The 22081-nt window shown below is 46.1% G+C and overlaps 1 protein-coding gene across 3 annotated transcripts in view; it reads right to left on the bottom strand.

Annotated features, from left to right (window-relative positions):
• PIR (pirin) overlaps positions 1-19500 on the bottom strand; it is a 174139-nt gene extending 154639 nt beyond the window's left edge. Inside the window, exons 1-2 of one of the 3 annotated variants that reach the window (XM_063955798.1) lie at positions 19396-19500; positions 17168-17269 (exon numbers count right to left, since the gene is read on the bottom strand). In XM_063955798.1, the coding sequence (XP_063811868.1) occupies positions 17168-17260 (93 nt within the window). In that variant the 5' untranslated portion in view covers positions 17261-17269; positions 19396-19500. The other 2 variants (XM_063955796.1, XM_063955797.1) reach the window with 2 other exon arrangements.
• Positions 19501-22081: the final 2581 nt, after the last annotated feature.

The following is a 22081-nucleotide window of genomic DNA, read 5'->3' on the forward strand; positions in this document are numbered from 1 at the left end:
TCCACTTACCGGCGTGTATGTCCTGACGACTGTGGAAGTCCGCTTCCCAGTTGAGGACCCCCGGAATGAACACTGCTGATGTTGCTGGCAGATGTCGTTCCGCCCATCGAAGAATTTTTGACACATCCATCATTGCCAGGCGGCTTTGAGTGCCGCCTTGATGATTTATTTACGCCATCAGGGTGGCGTTGTCTGATCGTACTTGAACAGGCCTGTTCTATACGAAAGGCAGGGCCAGTGTCAATGCATTGAACACTGCCCGCAATTCCAGAATGTTTATATCGGGAGGAGAGATTCCTCCCTGGTCCACGACCCTGGAGAGAATGTTGCTCAAACACCGTGCCCCAACCCCGCAGACTGGCATCCGTCATTCGGAGGACCCAGTTGGAGATCCAGAAGGGACGACCTCTGCTCAATTGTTGGTCTTGTAGCCACCAACTCAGTGACCGACGAACCTCCGGAGTCAAGGAGAACATTTGAGACCTGATCCGGTGAGGCAGTCCATCCCAATTGGAAAGGATTAACCTCTGCAGAGAGCGGGAATGAAATGGAACATACGCTACCATGTCGAAAGCCGACACCATGAGGCCTAGTACTTTCATCGACAAGTGTATCGACGAGAAAGGAAGTTTGGCGAGAAAGGAAGTTTCTGATTCTGTCTCTGGAGACAAGAACAAACGTTGGTTGTGTGTGTCCAGTAATGCCCCCAGGTGCACCATGCTCTGAGCAGGGACCAGTGAGGATTTCTTCCAGTTGACGGAGGAGAACCTCTGGAAAGTTCACCAGGATCAATAAGTTGTCCAGATAAGGCAGGATCCTGACACCCCGACGGTGGAGCAGAGGCGTCATGACCTTGGTGAAGACCCGAGGAGCCGTGGTCAGTCCGAAAGGCAAGGCTTGGAACTGATAATGAAGGTTGCCAATAGCAAACCGAAGATATTGCTGATGCGACATGGCAATAGGTATGTGTAGGTAAGCATCCTGTATATCCAGGTATACCATATAGTCCTTGGGTTCCATAGTCAGTACAATAAAGCGCAGAGTTTCAATACAGAATTTGGACACCCTCACAAATTTGTTCAAAGATTTTAGGTTGAGTATAGGTCAGGAGGACCCATTCGGCTTCGGAACTAGAAACATCGTTGAATAGTATCCCATGCCTCTCTGAGACAGAGGCACCGGCACGATCACTCCTGTATCCAGGAGAGATTGGACAACCAAATGTTGAGTTTGTGCTTTTAACGGATCTGAAGGGATAACCGTTGAGCAAAACTGGCGAGGGGGAAGTCTCTTGAAGACTACTTCCTGCACCCAGGCGTCCGAAGTGGTGTTTAACCATACCTGGGCGAACTGCAGTAGTCCGCCTCCCACCCCGGGGTCCCCCAGGGGGAGGCCCGCCCCGTCATGCAGCAGGCTTGTCCAGTTTGGAAGCAGGCTGACAGGCGGCCAAAGAACGTTTAGGCTTATAGGAGTTGGAAGTGCGACCCTGCCTCGAGTACGCCTGACCCTTTGCCTTACCTAGAGGTCGAAAGGAATGAAAAGTAGTACTCTTAGCCATCGGAACCGAAGGATTAGTACTAGGGAGAAACGCAGCCTTGGCCGACGCCAAGTCGGTCACAATTTTGTTCAGATCATCTCCCAATAGTATACTGTATCTCCCTTAACCACTTGCCGGGCATGGTCGCATCAGATGCGACCATGCCTACAAGTGCTCTATCTGACATGGTCGCACAGGATGCGACCAATCAGATAGAAAGTGTTAGCAGCGGCAGGGAAGAGAAACTTCCCTCAGCTGCGGCTGTCAGAGGGACTGGAAGGTCCCTCTGCCTCTGTGCACTCTCCCGTACTGATTGCCGTGCTGCCGATCACTGCTGATTGGTCAGTATGGCAAGTTTCCCCCCTCCAGCAGCTGCAGACAATGGCAGCCACTGGGGAGTGTAAATTAACCCTCCCACGCCACCCCCAGACCCCCCCTGTATACCTGGAGGCTGTCCCGGCTTTCAAAATGAAAGCCGCTATGGTCGCGATGTTTACGATGTTCCGATGCTCGCGATGTTTAAATAAAATGTTTTTTGTTTTTTTAAATTTAAAAAAAATAGGGGGAGATTTTTTTCCTCTTTTTTATTTTTTTTTTACTAAAATCATTTGGGACAGGGTTAAATTCATGTTCTTCACCTAATTCACTGATAAAAAAAAACCTGATAATTTCGGAGCGGTTTTTGGCGAAATAAATCGTCAGTTAAGTGGTTTAAAGGGAGTACCTCCAAGGTCTTCTTAGAGTCCAGGTCCACCGACCAGGACCACAGAATCCGGCGAGCCAGGATAGACGTAGTAGATGCCTTGGCCGATATAACGCCTGCATCAGAGGCCGCCTCCTGAATATAGTGGGAGGCTGTGGTAATATAGGACAGATATTGTCTGGCATTGTCAGAAAAATTCAGAGGTAGCTCTTCCTCAATTGCTTGAACCCATGCTTCAATGCCTTTTGAACCTCAAGCCCAAGAGGCTCCTTCCACACGCTTATCCGTCGGCTCCTTCAAAGAGGTGACGGTGGCGACAGGCAGAGTACACCACAAGACGGGCTACATGCGAGTCCACTGGTGGCGGGGTTTCCCACTTGTTACTCAACTCCGCAGAGATAGGATAACGAGCTAGCATATTTTTTGACAGGGATTCCCGACGTATGTCAATTAAATGGTCAGAATGTAGTAAGACTAATTTAGTAACCTTCTAACGTTTGAATTTATCAGGTTTCTTAGACGTATCAGGAGGGTCAATCTCATCATCAATTTGAAGAATCAGCTTGATCGCCTCCACTAGGTCAGGAACATCAACCTGTGTTGAAGAATCTTCATCAGAAGCAGCAGTATCAGCATCTGATGGATCAGTATATTCCCCCATCCGAATCGGAAGAATCATCCGAAATATTAGTAGATTGTGAGGAAGAAATGGCCCGCTTCAATGATCCTTTGGTCCCAGTAGGGCGAGGGTTAGGTTTTTGTTTAACCAAGGACTGATTTAATTGCTGTAATTGGGTTGACAGAGTATCCGCCCATGGTGGATTAACCACAGGGACAATATGTGGCAGTAATGGCACAGGAGGTCCCACAGGGGGCGTAAGTCTTGTTACAAGCATAGTCAGCATACTTAAAAATGCAGCCCAAGGTGGATCTGCCACAGATGCTGCGGGCTGACTAGGGGGTGCATAACACCCAGTAACTGGACCCTCAGCAGAAATCATTTCCTCAGGTAAATCCATAGTACCAGCACTGCATGATGCAGGAGCATCTGCGGATTTCCCGCCCTGTGCAGCAGACATTATTGGGAATGTAGCCTTAGGGCGTATAATATGTGACTGCAATGCAGAGCACAAACAGAGGATTTAAGTGGTATGAGAGGACTGAAACACACAGTGAAAAATACAAAACAGTATGGCCCTCATTCTGAGTTGATCGCTCGCTAGCTGCTTTTAGCAGCAGTGCACACGCTAGGCCGCCGCCCTCTGGGAGTGTATCTTAGCTTAGCAGATTTGCGAACAAAAGATTAGCAGTTCTGCTATTATTTCCCTGCAGTTTCTGAGTAGCTCCAGACCTACTCCTAGATTGCGATCACCTCAGTCCGTTTAGTTCCTGGTTTGACGTCACAAACACGCCCTGCGTTCGGCCAGCCACACCCCCGTTTCTCCAGCCACTCCTGCGTTTTAGCCTAACACGCCTGCGTTTTTTAGGACACTCCCGGAAAACGGTCAGTTTCCGCCCAGAAACACCCACTTCCTGTCAATCACTCACCGATCAGCAGAGAGACTGAAAATCGTCGCTCGGACCTGTGTAAAATTGCATAGTTTTGTGTGAAAATACTTAGCGCGTGCGCCCTGTGGCCCATACGCATGTGCAGAATCTACCATTTTTAGCCTGATAGCTATTCTGCTAAAAACGGCAGCGAGCGAACAACTCAGAATGACCACCTATATCCTGTGGAACACAATATGGTATATGAGACCCTGACTCTTAGTTCCCCAGGGTACAGAATATAGTGATAGCAATATGTGTGATACACAGAATAGAATCCACACAGCAGCTATAGGCACACACAGTCACAGGTACAATGCAGAAATTATTACATATAAGCAATAAGACAGCACTGGACTAGTAATACTACAGAGAGATATGTATGTATACAGAAATAACAATGCACAGTAAACACCGGATGTATATCACAGGAGGGTGGTATTCATGTGACCGACAGTCACATGACCTCCTCCAGCATCCCGACCCCTCACTATCCCAATATTCATACAGAAGTGCACTTGTTCTTAACTAATGCTGTCTAAACGACATGTAGAATACTCAACTGTCCTGTAAAAGCACAGCGCTGATGAGAAGAAGAGACAGTGCCCAGCAGTCCCAGGATCAGCGCAGCTCTGTGAAATGGCGCCCAAATGTTGACAGGGGGAGAGAGAGAGGGGGGGGGGGAGGAGGAGGAGGAGGAGGAAGAAGAGAAAGAGAAAGAGAAAGAGAGAGAGAGCTCCAGGGCGGGTACACCTGCTGTAGATGGCGCGCGGAGCTGGGGGAGGGGCTACAAGTCAGCGCCTTATCCCCTCTGCTGGACTTCACCACCGGGTACTATGGAGCCTATAATAAACGGATTTTAGTAAATCTGACCTGTGCTCCCTGCCCTGGTGGATATAGTGAGGTTCCTGCATGGCCACAGTGTCCATGCCAGTGACGTGGTCCGTCTCCTGGGACCACGACTGGATCGCGATTTCGGCGGGTCCCACCTGGGGAACCTTTTTACCTCCTCCCTGAAGTGCGGCCACGTGATCCAGGAGAGCAGCAGCGGTGATGTGTGCCTGATGACCGGAGCGCCTACGCTGCAAGTAACCAGCAACCAGGGCGCAGGAGTATGCAGCGCCGCTGGGAGAGGTGATGGAGCCGCTGCACAGAATGTCAGCATGACATGCCTGTGCTGCGGTCCTTGAAGTCTTCTTTCTTCTTAAAAAGCTCTTATTAGGGCTGCCTAGCGCAGCCCCACCTGTTAGCTGCCTGCACTGCAGGCACCTACTTACAAACTGAGCTCCAGTGCCTGGAGGCGGGGCTATAGAGGAGGCAGTGCAGTGCATCCTGGGAACAGTCAAAGCTTTAGCCTGTTGGTGCCTCGGATCAAGATCCAACTCTACACCCCGATGTTATTCCCTGTGGAATACCAGTGTACCCCGCTGCAGAAATTATAATAAATATTAATGAAATTTTCTCAGCAACTGTACAATATTAGACATACATCAGTATCCGTTTTTGAGGAAATCTGGAATCTCTGGTGATAATTCCCAGAGGTATTTAATTTTTCTAGAAAAGGCTAAACTTCAGTATTAAACACGGTTTTATTTTTTTTACCTACTACAATACTCCATTTCTATGATTAAATAAAACACTAACTTTTTACCCTTAATTGCAAAAGCTTAATGCTTCTGAAAATCAGAAGAGGCAAGAGGCAGTTTGGCTCACAGCCTACGGAGCTTGTATACACATGCATAGACGCGTTTTGGTTGCATGGCAAACTTCATATGAACAGATACTGGGTGAGGATGTTTTGTTATCGTACGGTCTACCTTACAGTATGTACATAAAAAAAATAATAAAAAATAAAAAAAAGGATTAGAAGACAAATGTGATTAGGCAATGAGAGCCTTATGGAAAATGTCAGCAAATAATAAACAGAGTATCCAAGCATTCTGTGCTTTATTAACCATCATATTCAAACTTTGGGGTAAAATGTGCTAAACATTTCTCAGCGGATTTCAACCATACATTCAAAGCAAAACATGCTGGCTCAGTACATTTACCCCTTAGAGGATTACGTAACAAGAATTTTACAGAACACATAAAGGAGAGAACAAAATCTGAGACTAGTCTGTATACACTCATTTGCAGTGACGTGTGGTCACCTGTTATACACAAGTATACACCAGAGTTTTGACTATAAAAATTATATGAAAAATACAAAGAAGATATTAGAAATATCTTGTTTGTATTATTCTAGTTATTTTTAGGAGTCAAAACTCTGGAGTATCCTGGAGTATGTCAGTGAGGATCTGCCTCTCCTGCCTACCTTGTCTGCACATCACTGATCAATACACACCAAATTTCCAGCAGTATATTGCTGCACCTGTGTATAACAGCCTGTGTTCATGCTAGGCTGTTTTAGCCTGGCACCACGCCATGCCCGATTTTTTAAGGGCAAAATCTGCCCTGCCCTTTCTGCAGCGCCCTGCTAGAACAGCCGCCCGCTTCCTGCCCTCTCAGCATGTAAAGATGGCGCGCGGCATCCATTCACGCTGTGAGAGACACCTTAGGGGAAGCCCAGTACCTCCGTAGGTGCTGGGGACGCCCCCGATCAGTAACGCCGCCGGCCGCCCACGCCCCGTTTTATCGTCTGTGGGCTGAACCGCCCACTTTTATTACGTAAAATGATCACGCCCCCTATTTTGAGTGACCACACCCCTTTGTGCGCGTACCCGCTTGTGCCCCCCACAGTCCGGCGCCCTGCCCAAATCCCAGCATGAACACTACACACATGTACACTCAGGTTCATATATGTATATGCAAATCTGGTTCTGATACCTCCCCAGCAACTTACCTCATCACACATCACTGCTCATTTGACTGATGTACCAATCTCAGACACTTTGATATTGTAAGCACAGTATTTCCTATACATACGTACAAGGCGGCTGCAGTGCAATTATCTATATTGTACTCTCTAAAGAGTCTCCCATTTGGAAATTAAAATTAGATTGAAATAAATAGGGATTTATATATATATATATATATATTGTGACAAGAACACTGGGATAGTGTTTGAGGGCAGGTATATTTGTCCCAGGTTCTTGTCTTACATGTTTTAGAAAATGTTAACTTCTAGGAAAAATGCTTTTTGTTTTGTCTGAACCTTTTCAGTTTGCTGTAAAAGCTGGGTAAAGGCTCTGAGAGAGAGATAAGGCGAGTTCTAGACATTGGGCCCAGTTCGGGTCTTTGGCCTCACAGAGGGCTAATCAGGGTTTCAGCTGTGTAAGAGTGATATAGTGCTTCTAACCCGATTAGTATGGGCAGACTGCCTGGGAAGGCTGCAGGATCTGTGTGTGAGAGACACGCTTTCTGATGCAAGTAAGCTATACAGTATGTACTGAAGAACTCTGTGTTTTGTTTAGTGACAGTTAGGAACATCTTATGTTTAGTTAGTGCCGGACAGGCAAGGTATTTTTATTTTGGGGTTTGTTTTATTTTCTGTTTCAATAAAACTGGCCGGGGTCAGTTGTACCAGAAACTGGACTTGTGTTGTTCCTCAGCTGCTGCGTGCTGCCATATTCCCCAGGAAAAGGCACCTTGCACCCCTACAGTGTTACAACTTGGTGGAGAATGCGAGCAGGCCGTTCTGCGCATAAGTGAAAGCAGCAGCTTTGTGAGGCCTGCAGAAAACGGTGGTTTATGCAGATACAGCCCAGTGTGAAGTTACTGAGACTCACCCCTGAGGGTTTGATATATGTCCTGGGTGAAAGCAGCTGCAAAGCCGCCTGAAAAATCTGTTGACATGGAGGATCTGCTTAAAGCCTTGCTGCAAGCTACAGCGGCTCAGCAGGAGGCCAACCGACAGCAGCAGGTGGCAATGGAGGAAAATTGGAGACTACAGCAGGAGGCCAACAGACAGCAGCAGGTGGCAATGGAGGAAAATAAGAGACAACAGCAGGCAGTTGTTGATGAACTTTACAGGCAACAGCGTCAGGATAGAGAGGCCTTAGCAGAAGTGGTGCAGAGACTTGCAGCTCGGGTTGGAGATGTGGCCGTCAGTGCTCCAACCAGCTCTAGTTCTATACGAGCCAGTCACTTCCTGCAGAAAATGACAGAGGCTGATGATGTGGAGGCCTATCTGACCACGTTTGAAAGGACTGCCGAGCGTGAGAACTGGCCGAAAGCACAGTGGGCCAGTCTGCTGGCACCTTTCCTGTCAGGTGAGCCCCAAAAAGCTTACTTTGATTTAAGCCCTGCTGAGGCTCGGGACTATGATAAACTAAAGACTGAGATCCTGACCCGCCTGGGAGTCACGCTGTCAGTACGAGCACAACGGGTGCACCGTTGGCTGTACGCTATGGAGAAGCCTCCGCGCTCCCAGATGCACGACCTTAGTCAGCTAACAAAAAAATGGCTGCAGCCAGAGACATTAACTGGTCCCCAGATGGTGGAAAGAGTCGTCATGGACCGCTACTTGAGATCTTTGCCCATGGTCCTGCGCAAGTGGGTGAGCCATGGAAACCCGGGTACTGCTGACCAATTAGTGGACATGGTAGAGAGGTATTTGGCAGCAGAGGAACTACTGATGACCACCCAGCAACCCATAGATCCTCGACAGCGCCCTTCAGTAAAGACTGGTAAGACTGTTCCGTGGGAAAACGTTGCTGGGCGGTTAAGAGAACGCAAGGCTGGAGAGACTGTAAACACTGGCCCTGGAAACAGGCCAATGGGGCTAGAACGGTCTATGCTGCCCAAATGGGTTGATAATCGTGTGGTTAAATGTTTTAGGTGTGGTATGCCAGGTCATGTTATTGCCAATTGCCCAGTCACGCAAGAACCCATGCAATGTGATGCTGCCTTTGAATGTCGCAGAATGTCTTTCTTTGCTAGGTTAGCCTGTACTGTGGTACCTTCACCTGAGCTGGAAAAACAAATGTGTGATGTGTTCTTAGAAGGTAACCGGGTAGAGGCCTTGCTAGATTCAGGAAGTTTAGTTACCCTCGTGAAAGCTGGGTTAGTGAACCCCTTAAAGGTCCAGCAAATACCTATTGGGGTAACTTGCATACATGGGGATACCCAATATTATGCCACTGCTGAGGTGAATATAGAAACTTGTTGTGGGTCAGCAAGGGTTAAAGTGGGACTGGTCCCTACCTTGGTGCATGAGGCCATAATAGGGAGGGATTTTCCTCATTTTTGGAAACTGTGGGAATCACGGTTATCAACAGATGTGAGATTTAAAAAACCAGTTGATAATACCGGTGATTTTATGGATGTACGTGGGTCTTCGGAACTTTCTGTCCCTTTGCCTTTTGCTAGTTTGGCTGGGGAAGTGACAGATGGGGAGTCCAGTGAGGACCCTCTTGCCGGGAACAGAGACATAGTAGTTAGAACTGAAAGCGTGCCTGACCTGGAGGTAAAGAAGGATCTGTTTGCGTCTGAACAGTTAAAGGATCCTACCTTAATAAAGGCTAGAGAGAATGTTAAGATTGTTAATGGGGAACCTGTGGTACCAGGTGACAGGGTTACGTATCCCCACATGGCCATCTGTAATGAGCTCTTGTACCACATTGTCAAAAGGGGTGAGGATGTGGTGGAACAGCTGGTAGTTCCCCAGCCTTATCGGAGAACGGTACTAGATTTAGCTCATAGTCACGTTACCGCAGGACATTTAGGGGCAGAAAAAACCACTGAAAGAGTTTTACAAAGGTTCTTTTGGCCAGGGGTTTATAAAGAAGTGTCTGAATATTGTTCTTCCTGTCCTGAATGCCAGTATCATGCCCCTAGACCCCATTTCAGGAGCCCACTAGTTCCCATGCCTATTATAGAGGTCCCGTTTGACAGAATAGCCATGGATCTCGTGGGGCCCTTGTTAAAGTCTGCTCTGGGCCATCAGTATATCCTGGTAATTATGGACTATGCCACTCGATATCCTGAGGCTGTCCCTTTACGCACTATCACAACCAAGGCGATAGCTAGGGAGCTGGTGCAGGTATTTAGTAGAGTGGGAATACCAAAAGAAATTTTGACTGACCAAGGTACTCCATTTATGTCAAGGATCATGAAAGAATTGTGCAAGTTATTTAAGGTCACTCACCTCAGGACGTCCATCTACCATCCCCAAACTGACGGGTTGGTGGAAAGGTTTAATAAAACATTAAAAAGTATGTTAAAAAAGGTTGTTGAGAGAGATGGGAAAAACTGGGATTGTTTGTTGCCCTACTTGTTAATGGCCATCAGAGAAGTCCCTCAGTCCTCTACGGGGTTTTCTCCATTTGATTTGTTGTATGGTAGACACCCCAGAGGGCTGTTGGATATTGCCAAAGAGACGTGGGAAGGACAGCCCACTCCTTATAGAAGCGTTATTGAGCATGTAACACAAATGCAGGATAGGATTGCAGCCGTGGTACCTGTTGTCAGAGAGCACATGGAACAGGCCCAAAGTGCTCAACAGAGGGTCTATAACCGGAGTGCCAAGATACGGGAATTTGCTCCTGGAGATAGAGTTCTTGTTTTGGTACCCACTGTGGAAAGCAAATTCCTAGCTAAATGGCAGGGTCCATTTGAGATTAGGGAAAAAGTGAATGAGGTTAATTACAAAGTATACCAGCCGGGAAAGAGAAAACCCGAACAGATCTACCATGTTAACTTAATCAAACCCTGGAAAGATAGGTTGTCTCTGTCAGCGGAGCCTTGCCCTTCGGTGTCTTCACCCCGGTTGCTTCCCGCAGTGAAGGTGTCAGAGACATTATCAGCTGATCAGAACAATCAGGTTAAAGAATTTCTCATCCAAAATAGGGAGGTATTTTCAGAGCTGCCTGGCCGAACGACCATAATAAAACATGACATTGTCACAGAACCAGGGGTCAGGGTTCATTTAAAGCCATATAGGATTCCTGAAGCTCAGCGAGAAGCTATTTCTAAGGAAGTTAAAACCATGTTAGAACTTGGAGTCATAGAGGAGTCTAACAGTGAGTGGTCCAGTCCCATAGTGCTCATCCCGAAGCCCGACGGTAGCATACGCTTCTGTAATGACTTTCGTAAGTTAAATGAGGTGTCCAAGTTTGACGCATACCCCATGCCCCGTGTGGATGAGCTTGTAGAAAGGCTGGGAACAGCCAGGTTTCTCACCACATTGGACCTGACCAAAGGTTACTGGCAAATACCTTTATCTGATAGCGCCAAAGAAAAAACAGCCTTTTCGGTTCCGGAGGGGCTGTACCAGTATAAGATGTTACCCTTTGGGTTGCATGGGGCTCCAGCAACCTTTCAACGGGCGATGGATAAAATTTTGAGGCCCCATAGAAAATATGCAGCTGCCTATTTGGATGATGTGGTAATTCACAGTACAGACTGGGGGTCCCATTTGGTTAAAGTACAAGCAGTACTGGACTCAATCAGAGAGGCAGGGTTAACTGCTAACCCAAAGAAGTGCTGCCTCGCAATGGAGGAGGTCAAATACTTGGGCTTCACCATAGGCAGAGGTCTGATTAGGCCCCAATTGAATAAAGTTGATGCTATTCAAAACTGGCCTCGTCCAGTGAATAAAAAACAGGTAAGGGCTTTTTTGGGAATTACTGGGTACTATACACGGTTTATTCCTAATTTTGCGACCACAGCGGTGCCGTTGTCAGACCTTACCAAAGGGAAGCAGTCAAATGTGGTGAAATGGGACCCTGATGCAGAAAAGGCGTTCCAAGCGTTAAAAGTGGCTTTGTGTTCACAACCGGTGTTGATAACACCAGATTTTTCAAAAGAATTTGTGGTACAGACAGATGCCTCAGAGGTAGGGATAGGTGCTGTGCTGTCCCAAACCAGAGATGGGGACGAACACCCTATCATTTATTTGAGTAGGAAACTCAATGAGCATGAAAAAAGGTATGCCATTGTGGAAAAGGAGGCTTTGGCCATTAAGTGGGCACTAGATACCTTGAGATATTACCTCTTGGGTAGACAATTCAGACTAGTGACAGACCATGCCCCTTTAAAATGGATGTATGTAAATAGAGGCAAGAATGCTCGTGTAACTAGATGGTTTCTAGCGTTGCAGGACTTTAAGTTTACTGTCGAACATAGACCGGGAACACAATTGGCCAACGCAGATGCATTGTCTCGCATCTTCTGTTTGGGGGCTACAAGTGTTCCGGCCCCTAGGTCGAAACAGGGGAGGGGGATATGTGACAAGAACACTGGGATAGTGTTTGAGGGCAGGTATATTTGTCCCAGGTTCTTGTCTTACATGTTTTAGAAAATGTTAACTTCTAGGAAAAATGCTTTTTGTTTTGTCTGAACCTTTTCAGTTTGCTGTAAAAGCTGGGTAAAGGCTCTGAGAGAGAGATAAGGCGAGTTCTAGACATTGGGCCCAGTTCGGGTCTTTGGCCTCACAGAGGGCTAATCAGAGTTTCAGCTGTGTAAGAGTGATATAGTGCTTCTAACCTGATTAGTATGGGCAGACTGCCTGGGAAGGCTGCAGGATCTGTGTGTGAGAGACACGCTTTCTGATGCAAGTAAGCTATACAGTATGTACTGAAGAACTCTGTGTTTTGTTTAGTGACAGTTAGGAACATCTTATGTTTAGTTAGTGCCGGACAGGCAAGGTATTTTTATTTTGGGGTTTGTTTTATTTTCTGTTTCAATAAAACTGGCCGGGGTCAGTTGTACCAGAAACTGGACTTGTGTTGTTCCTCAGCTGCTGCGTGCTGCCATATTCCCCAGGAAAAGGCACCTTGCACCCCTACAGTGTTACAATATATATATATATATATATATATATATATATATATATATATATATATATATATATATAATATATATATTATTATTTTTTTAGAAAAAATCTGGAATTCTCTGCTACAGTAGATTACTTCCTTTAAACTTTGTGTGGGCAATATTATCAAAAAATTTACATCATGTAAATTCAGTGACTTTGAAGCTGCAGCTCCAGCCCCACACCCCAAAGTAGTCCCACTGCATCTACAGCAACATACCCTCCAACAATTTACACAGAAAAATCGGTACAAATTCGAAAAGGTGTCGTGGTCATGGGTACAGTGGCGCGGCCATGCCCCTTTTCCTATACTTTCAATGGAAGTTTGGAGAGCCAAAAATCTGTGCCCAGTATAGGGAATTTCCTTTTTTCTTTGACTCTCAAGAGCCAAAAATCTGGACAGACCATAAAAAAAAAGGTCCTGTACCTGCCAAAAAGATACAGTTGGAGGGCATCTGCAGCAAGTCTCTGCGCTGTAGATAGGGGGAATTAGGATTGGAGATAATACTCCAAATAATAAAAATATTGCACACCAAGAACCTAGTGCTTATATAATAGGTTTCTAAAATCTCTACAGCGGTGGCTGCTGCCACTGGGCTGCAGCGCGATCCAAGCTGTGCAGGGGGGAGCTGGCCAGGACACATGAACATATATGTGTAGTTGTATGTAACATATGTCCTGGCTTCCGTCCCCGGGGATCCACCACCGCCGCAGCATGGAACACAGTGCTCAGGCTGTCAATCATAATTTTGCCCGCTAAATGGTGACTGACAGCCTGTTTTCCATGCTGTGGCAGCGGATCCCCGGGGACGGAAGCCAGGACATATGTTACATACAACTGCACATGTATGTTTATACGTCCTGGCCAGCTCCCCCCTGCACAGCTTGGATGGTGCAGCAGCCGCCGCTGCTTATCTAGTTATTGTTTTCACAGGATAGTAAGGGTGTTAGGATCCATCACATTACCTGATCCCGAAATAGGGTATTATTCAAATTGCATTTTGTATGTATACTCTGTATGTAAAATGTAATTTGTAAAACTGTATGAACTAAATCAGGGGACATTTGGATTGTAAAAGGAAATGTATGCGTACTCTACCCAGCCGAAGGCCTGTGTAACTGCTACTGTCTCCTAGAGGTCCACAGAGAAATTCTTTTGAAGAAACGTGACAGAACTTGCTTCAAGAAAGCATCTGGTCATAGAAATCTCCTTCTGACCAAGTCTATAAAACTGCCAGGTACAGTATATTGAAAATCTCATGTTTTAGTAATCAAACAAAATGAAACAAGTTAAGTAGGGGTCCCTGCTTGTCTGACCGGGAAAACTCTAGGTTATGAGTACTCAAAGGACCTTCAGATATCGAAGCACAAAAAAAAAAAAAAAAATCAATTCTGGTTTTGAAAGGGTTAAAAATCCACAAGGGTAGGGTGGGGGGGTCAAAAGAGCAGGACTGAGGGCTAAAGTCTGAGGAGAATTTGCTCCGTGTGTGCATTACCTAAGAAGAGAACCTGAATGACTGGTAAAGGGTGCTTCTAACATGACTCCTTCATGACAAGAGTTCTCAAGTTACTTGATGTTAGGACTCTGGGTTTGGTTTTATCCTTTTTTTTGTCTCTGAATTTGTTTGAAATCTGTGTGCACTTTTAAAGTAATCACATACTCTTTGTAATCCTTTTTTGTAACTGTAAGCTCTGAATTTATTGTTGAAATTAAAATCTAATTTCTAGTTCTGATTTTCTGTGTTCTTAGACCTACGACCTTAAAAGGCACATGCTACTGATTTATTAAGAGTATATACTAGGAGTGGAACCAAAAGGCCACTGTGGGAGGAGTTACTTCCCATAATTCCTTTGGTGGTGGCAGACCGATATGTTTTTATTGTTAGGATAATTTGCAAAAAGCACCAACATCACGGCAACTCAACTTGGAAGGAGTTCTGAGTACAGGCACAATTTTGACAAAGAGTTCACACACAACAATGAACATGTGTTTATTATTTTATAGAATACATGATTATGAAACTAGTAATTTGATCCAATAGGTTAGATAAATATCATGTAACTATATGCTGATTGGAAGTATTTGGTTTAAATGCATTTGGGGGTCATTCCGAGTTGATCGCACGTAGCAACTTTTTACTGCTCGTGCGATCAACCTGACCCCGCCTATGGGGGAGTGTATTTTAGCATATCAGGGCTGCGATCGCTTGTGCGGCCCTGCTATGCTAAAAAAGGTTAAAGTAAAACAAGACCAGTGCTGCAGTTACTCACCCAGTGCGATGGATCCAGCGATGAAGGCCCCGGTCCTGACGTCAGACATCCGCCCTCCAAACGCCTGGATCCGCCTGCGTTGGACTTACCACACCTGGAAAACGGTGAGTATCCACCCCGGAACGCAACCCGCCTGTCCGTCTTCTTGCAATCGCCGCTGGAATCACATTTCTCGCTGGCGCCGTCGTTGTCCGGCGACAACCGTCGCCAGGCAATGACGCGCGTGCACAATGCGTCCGCAGCGCATTTCCGACCCGTTTGCACCGCAGCGAAGGACTGCTGCGTGCAAACGGGTCGGAATGTCCCCCTAAGTTTGCTCCCATGGCGTAATGTACCCAATCCACAGTTCCTCTCCAGCCATTAAATTATACTAGCCACCCAACAATCAATGATTGGACAGTATACAGGTGCTGATCAAGAAGCTCTGCTGACATACAGCATTTGTTTTGATGACTTCATAGTGTTTTCCATACACAAATAATACGTTTTTTACTAAACCACTGTGTGTAGGGGGAGATCAGGAACTATGGGCCTAATTCAGAGTTGATCGCAGCAGCAAATTTGTTAGCAGTTGGGCAAAACCATGTGCACTGCAGGGGGGGGGGGGGGGATATAACATGTGCAGAGAAAGTTAGATTTGGGAGGGGTATGTTCAAACTGAAATCTACATTGCAGTGTAAGAATAAAGAAGCCAGTATTTACCCTGCACAGAAACAATATAACCCACCCAAATCTAACTCTCTCTGCAAATGTTATATCTGCCACCCCCCTGCAGTTCACATGGTTTTGCCCAACTACTAACAAATTTGCTGCTGTAATCAACTCTGGATTACCCCGTACAGCTCTTCCAAGGCTTGCTTTAGATTATTCCACCTACACACCTTGAATATTAGTTGATGCTGGTTTCAAGTGCTCAGAAGACCCCCTCCTAATCTCTTGCTGTTCTTCCAAGACCACCCTATAAGTGTTCACTCCTCTCCTCCCACTTGTTGTCCCCTTAGCACTATAAATGCAGACTATGTATACTCATCCTAACATTAGAGACAGGCTCATGCCGCACTGTCTTCCCATCCCTGTGACTCCCTCCTTGTTGTAGATCTGCCAATATTGTTGTTTTTTTCTTAGCGGTGTGTGGTTTCTGAGGCGTTGGTATAGGATGCCGATGGTCGGGATCCCGGTGGTCAGAACACCGACACCGGGATCCCGGCCATCAGAATGCAAAGGGCGAGCACAACGAAGCCCTTTGCGGGCTCGGTGGCTCACTGCACTCACCACAAGTTCTATTCCCACTCTATGGGTGTCGTGGACACCTACGAGTGGGAATAGCCATGGCACCGCTGCCGGCATTCTGGCGGTCAGGATTCCAGCGTCGGTACTCTGACCACCGGGATCCTGACTACATATCTAAGGCATCAATTTACATTCATTGTGGTCTGGGCACAATATTAGCACCCAGGAACGCATTGCAATATGCGATTGTACCTGACCAGTGTTTACAGACCAGCTGCAGGGACAGGAGCTTGTCCCTGCAATGCGCTTAATGTGGAAGGGGACTACTGTGCACGTGCAGTCCTGCTGACCACATGTGCACAGCAGCAATTTTCGGGGTGGACTTTGAGATGTATAGCCCATACATACATTTTCAGATGGCAGTAGCAAGTCTCTATACATTTCAGAAATAAATACATCTGCCAGCTTTGCATGCCCCATATAAACCTATGAGAGATGCAGCTGCCGGCGGAAATGGAAGAATAGCAGCGGGTATCAGAGATATCTGCTACGGTCCCTCCTACATAGGTGATATTAAATATTTACTATGGACCCCCTAAAATGGTTGTTTTCGGAGAACAAGCCTCAAATATTTTTTGAGAAAATGTGCACCATTGTCTTGTCTATCAATTTACACTGTTGCTATGTAAATTCCTTGTACAATATTGCAGACACTTTGCTACTTTATAATAACAAAAATATTGTTTTTAAAATACAGTATACCCACTAGATTTTCTACAGTATTTGTATGCTTGTTTGTGCATGAATACGGCATCTATTGCTGGTGCTGCTGCTGCATGTACTGTGTATACATCACACATGTCTAATTTTGGCAATGTGCATATTACCACATGATCTATGTTTTTGCAAATCTGTTTGGAAACAATTTGTTGCCAAAGTCTCCAGTAAATTCACCCTCCACTATATCGATGAAACATTTTCACACAAAAAAAAAAAAAAAACACAAACACAACTACAATGAGGTCTCAACTCCAAGGGAAACCCAATAATGTGTTACACAAGTTTCCCTTTCAGCATGGATTAGGGGGGGGGGGGGGGGGGGGAACAAAAAACGTACCTCACGCCGGCCAATGCTCCTTCGGACACGGGCGCCAACTCCCTCCGACTGCTCAATGCTGAGGACAGTTTTCACAACCTTTCTGCTGCCCATTCTCACAACCTGGGAAAGCATACACACGTTTTAATCCTGCCCTGCAGTCTTAAGGTCTGTAACATGCACCAATATTTTCAGGCTGAGATATCAGTGTGCTGTCTCCCAAATGTGTGTACACTAACAGCAGGCAAACTGTTCTCATCAACATGGGTTTAGTTCAGGATACTTCAAACGCCCTGGTTTTGTTTTGTTAAAGGAATGGAAAAAAAAAAAAATCTACAGATTATGCTAACAGGAAGAATGAACTGTGTGAGCCAGAGTTTAGTTTCCAGCCATTTTTAAAGGGAAACTATGCCTGAAAACCATTCAGTAATCACAGGAGCTATTTGTTTTAGGAAAAACAATGTTCTACATCAGTGTTTCTCAAACTCAGTCCTCATAACAGTACATGTTTTCTAGATCAACTTTCTGGAGCATAGGTATGTTAATTGACTAGTACAACAGATCTACAGATGGTTCTAATTATTCCTGAGTATACCTTGAAAACATGTTCTGTTAGGGTTCCATGAACACGACTTTGGTAAACACTTCTCTACATAATGGATATACAATATGCAAATACTTTCCCTGCTGTCTCTATAACCACTTTACATTTAGCAAAGTGTATTTAGGTTTTTCTGGCAAAAACAAAACGGATAGCAGCAGCTTTGTCATTTGAGCGAGTCTGCAACTATGCAAAACAATGGGAACAGAATACTTTTGGTTTGGGATGCTTTGATGACATTCATATCGACAGGCACATAGGGGTCTATTTACTAAGTCTTGGATGATGATAAAGTCAACGGAGATAAAATACCAGCCAATCGGCTCCTGTCATTTTTCAAACCCAGCCTGTGACATGTCAGTTAGGAGCGGATTGGCTGGTACTTTATCTCCATCTAGTAAATAGACCCCTTAGTAACAACGGAGTACATAAACTCAAGGTGTTCACCATGTCCACGTCTATTTTCAACATTGTCCCTAACCGTAAGCTTTATATTGCCGACATTTTAACTATGTCGCCATGGTAAAATTTGCTGTTCCGGTGTTGACATCATGGGGTAAATTTACTAAAATGGGAGTTCTATGTAAGATGGGATGTTGCCCATAGCAACTAATCAAATTCCAGGTATTATCTTCTAGAAGGTGCTAAATAAATGAGAAGAAGAATCTGATTGGTTGCTATGGGCAACATCCCATCTTAAATAGAACTCCCATCATAGTAAATTTACCCCCATGACTGTGTTGTATAGAGACATTATTAACATGCTGACTGCATGCCCCAAACTCTATAATGTAAAAACAAAAATGCATTTACCAAATATACAGATAGAGAAATTGTTATACTATAAATATTGATGAGAAAAAGCTAATAGAGCTATATGTCTCTTTAATGCACTTACCTGCTCTGGTCTGGTGTCTTACAGGCAACTACGCTGTGTCCCAGTGACCATACAGGGAGCAGCAGCTTCCTATAAAGGCTGGGGGAACTGGCTCACCATGATTCAGCATAAATGAATTGTGCACTGTAGAGTAGGTGTCAGCAAGCCTGCTCGTTACACTATATTATTATTAGCAATGTGTTCTGATGGATCCAGGCATTACCTGATGTGTACATTGTAACAAACAATTCCACAGGTGCCACTGCCAGGATGGGTGTGTAGCTGAGGCGGGGCAGATCCCGGGAAGCAGCGCTGTGACTGCAGTTATGTAATGATTGTGTTTCACTGACAGTGCCAAGTTACTGCATCCCATACAGCATGCCTGGTGCTACAGGTCATCTCAGTACATCACACAGTGACCAGCCCCAAGCCCCTGTAACTGCAGTGTACACGGTCAGCCCCTTATAGCCAGTGTGCTGCTCTGTAGCCTCTGCCCTCCGGCCGCACACTGATACAGCGCTGCATGAACTTATATTTATTGCTGCATGACTATGGATATACAGTATTTAATGTTAGAAATGACAGTGTATTCCTTTTCTGCTGCCATACTCATTTGTCACAGTGACACCACAAGCAACATCAATACTAGTACTACAGACAGGAAAACAGGGACCGCTTTAGTGACACTTAGCAGAAACTCCACCCCCTTCTGATTGATAAGGGAATGGGCCAATGAGAGACAAGCATCAGTTAGCATGGTAACTATAGTACCTCAATGCAACGTAGCAGGATGACAGCACGTAAGTTCCTTCCTGGACTTTCTCATTACGGTTGTGTCTATCTATATTACCGTCATGATCAAGACCAGGAAGTGACAGCAGGAGAGGGTAGAAGTGAACTTCCGCCCTTGGTAGATGCTAGAATCAAGTTGGAGAGAGGCACTCTGACGTTAGGGGAGGAGCCCCGACACCAGGGGGAAGAGGTCAGTTGGATACGGTCAGTTCTTCTACCCACGCCACAAAGTCACAAACTACTCCCTTTAGTAACGCCCGAAGCGTGGCGAGGGAAGCGAGCCATCGCCGCGATGGCACATTTCGGGTACACTGTTGGACCATGGCTCCTCCCCTGGTGACGTCAGAGGTCCTTTCTCCACCTTGGTTTCAGCCATAACCATTACTGCAGAGAGGCGTCAGGCTCACTGTTCACCCATGATGAATAGCCGACCGTCCCGCCTACAGTGCACACTGCAGACACTGTGGGGTAAATCTACAAAGGTGGGAGTTTTCTTTAGTATTGGTGATGTTGCCCATAGCAACCAATCAGATTCTATCTATTAGATTAGAACCAGCTAGAGAAATGTTAAGTAGAATCTGGTTGGTATAGGCAAAATCGCTAGCTCTAAAAAGCTTGCGCCTTAGTACATTTACCCCCGTGACTGCTGTGACTGAATACATTAGCTGGAGTGTGCACAATGGAGTCCAGAGTGACAAGGAGCTATTGTTACAGTGTACAGTAACCTATCACCATTGACAGGCAGATATTATACCTCTCAATATTTATATCTCTTACTGTAAAAAAAATGCATATGTAAAGAATGTTGGATATGGGAGAAAATTAGGGCTCTGTTCAGCAATGAAATGTCAAATAATGCAGAAACGAGCATTTCCACATCATTTAAGTGTTCCCACTATTTAGCAACGGTTTAATGGAGAAGATAATGCAATTTCTCTGACGTCCTAGTGGATGCTGGGAACTCCGTAAGGACCATGTGGAACAGACGGGCTCCGCTGGAGACTGGGCACTCTAAAAGAAAGATTAGGTACTATCTGGTGTGCACTGGCTCCTCCCTCTATGCCCCTCCTCCAGACCTCAGTTAGAATCTGTGCCCGGCCAGAGCTGGGTGCTCCTAGTGGGCTCTCCTGAGCTTGCTAGAAAGAAAGTATTTGTTAGGTTTTTTATTTTCAGTGAGATCTTCTGGCAACAGACTCACTGCTACGTGGGACTGAGGGGAGAGAAGCAATCCTACCTGCGTGCAGCTAGCTTGTGCTTCTTAGGCTACTGGACACCATTAGCTCCAGAGGGTTCGAACACAGGGCCTGACCTCGATCGTCCGTTCCTGGAGCCGCGCCGCCGTCCCCCTTGCAGAGCCAGAAGACAGAAGAGAAGCGATGAAATCGGCGGCAGAAGACTCCTGTCTTCATTAAGGTAGCGCACAGCACCGCAGCTGTGCGCCATTGCTCCCACAGCACACCACACACTCCGGTCACTGTAGGGTGCAGGGCGCTGGGGGGGGAAGTGCCCTGGGCAGCAATAAAAATACCTTTGGCATAAAAATACACATAATACAGTCTGTGACTGTATATGTATAAAACCCCCGCCATTTTTTAGTCAGAAACAGCGGGACAGAAGCCCGCCGCTGAGGGAGCGGGGCCTTCTTCCTCAGCACACCAGCGCCATTTTCCCTTCACAGCTCCGCTGGAAGCAGCTCCCCAGGCTCTCCCCTGCAGTATCCTGATACAAGAAGGGTAAAAAAGAGAGGGGGGGCACATAAATTTAGGCGCAAATAAGATATATTAAGCAGCTATTGGGAAAAATCACTTATTATAGTGTAAATCCCTGTGTTATATAGCGCTGTGGTGTGTGCTGGCATACTCTCTCTCTCTCCCCAAAGGACTTTGTGGGGTCCTGTCCTCAGTCAGAGCATTCCCTGTGTGTGTGCGGTGTGTCGGTACGGCTGTGTCGACATGTTTGATGAGGGTTACGTGGAGGCGGAGCAAGGGCAGATAAGTGTGATGTCGCCCCCGACGGGGCCGACACCTGATTGGATGGGTACGTGGAAGGTCTTAACCGACAGTGTCAACTCCTTACATAAAAGGTTCGATGACGCAGCAGCCTTGGGACAGCCGGGGTCTCAGCCCGTGCCTCCCCAGGCGACTCTAAAGCCGTCAGGGGCTCATAAACGCCCGCTAGCTCAGATGGTGGACACAGATGTCGACACGGAGTCTGACTCCAGTGTAGATGAGGATGAGACAAATGTACAGTCTACAAAGGCCATCCGATGCATGATTACTGAAATGAAAGATGTTTTGCACATTTCTGACGTTAACCCGGTTACCAAAAAGGGTATTATGTTTGGGGAGAAAAAGCAGCCAGTGACTTTTCCCCCATCTGATGAATTAAATGAATTGTGTGAAGAAGCATGGAGTTCCCCTGATAAGAAACTAGTGATTTCTAAGAGGTTACTGATGGCGTACCCTTTCCCGCCAACGGACAGGTTACGTTGGGAAACATCCCCTAGGGTGGACATGGCGCTCACACGCTTATCTAAAAGGGTGGCACTGCCGTCTCAGGATACGGCCGCCCTAAAGGAGCCTGCGGATAGAAAGCAGGAAGCTATCCTGAAGTCTGTGTATACACACTCTGGTACTCTACTGAGACCTGCTATTGCTTCAGCCTG

The sequence above is a fragment of the Pseudophryne corroboree genome, chromosome 2 (assembly GCF_028390025.1).
Source record: "Pseudophryne corroboree isolate aPseCor3 chromosome 2, aPseCor3.hap2, whole genome shotgun sequence".
Taxonomy (NCBI): domain Eukaryota; kingdom Metazoa; phylum Chordata; class Amphibia; order Anura; family Myobatrachidae; genus Pseudophryne; species Pseudophryne corroboree.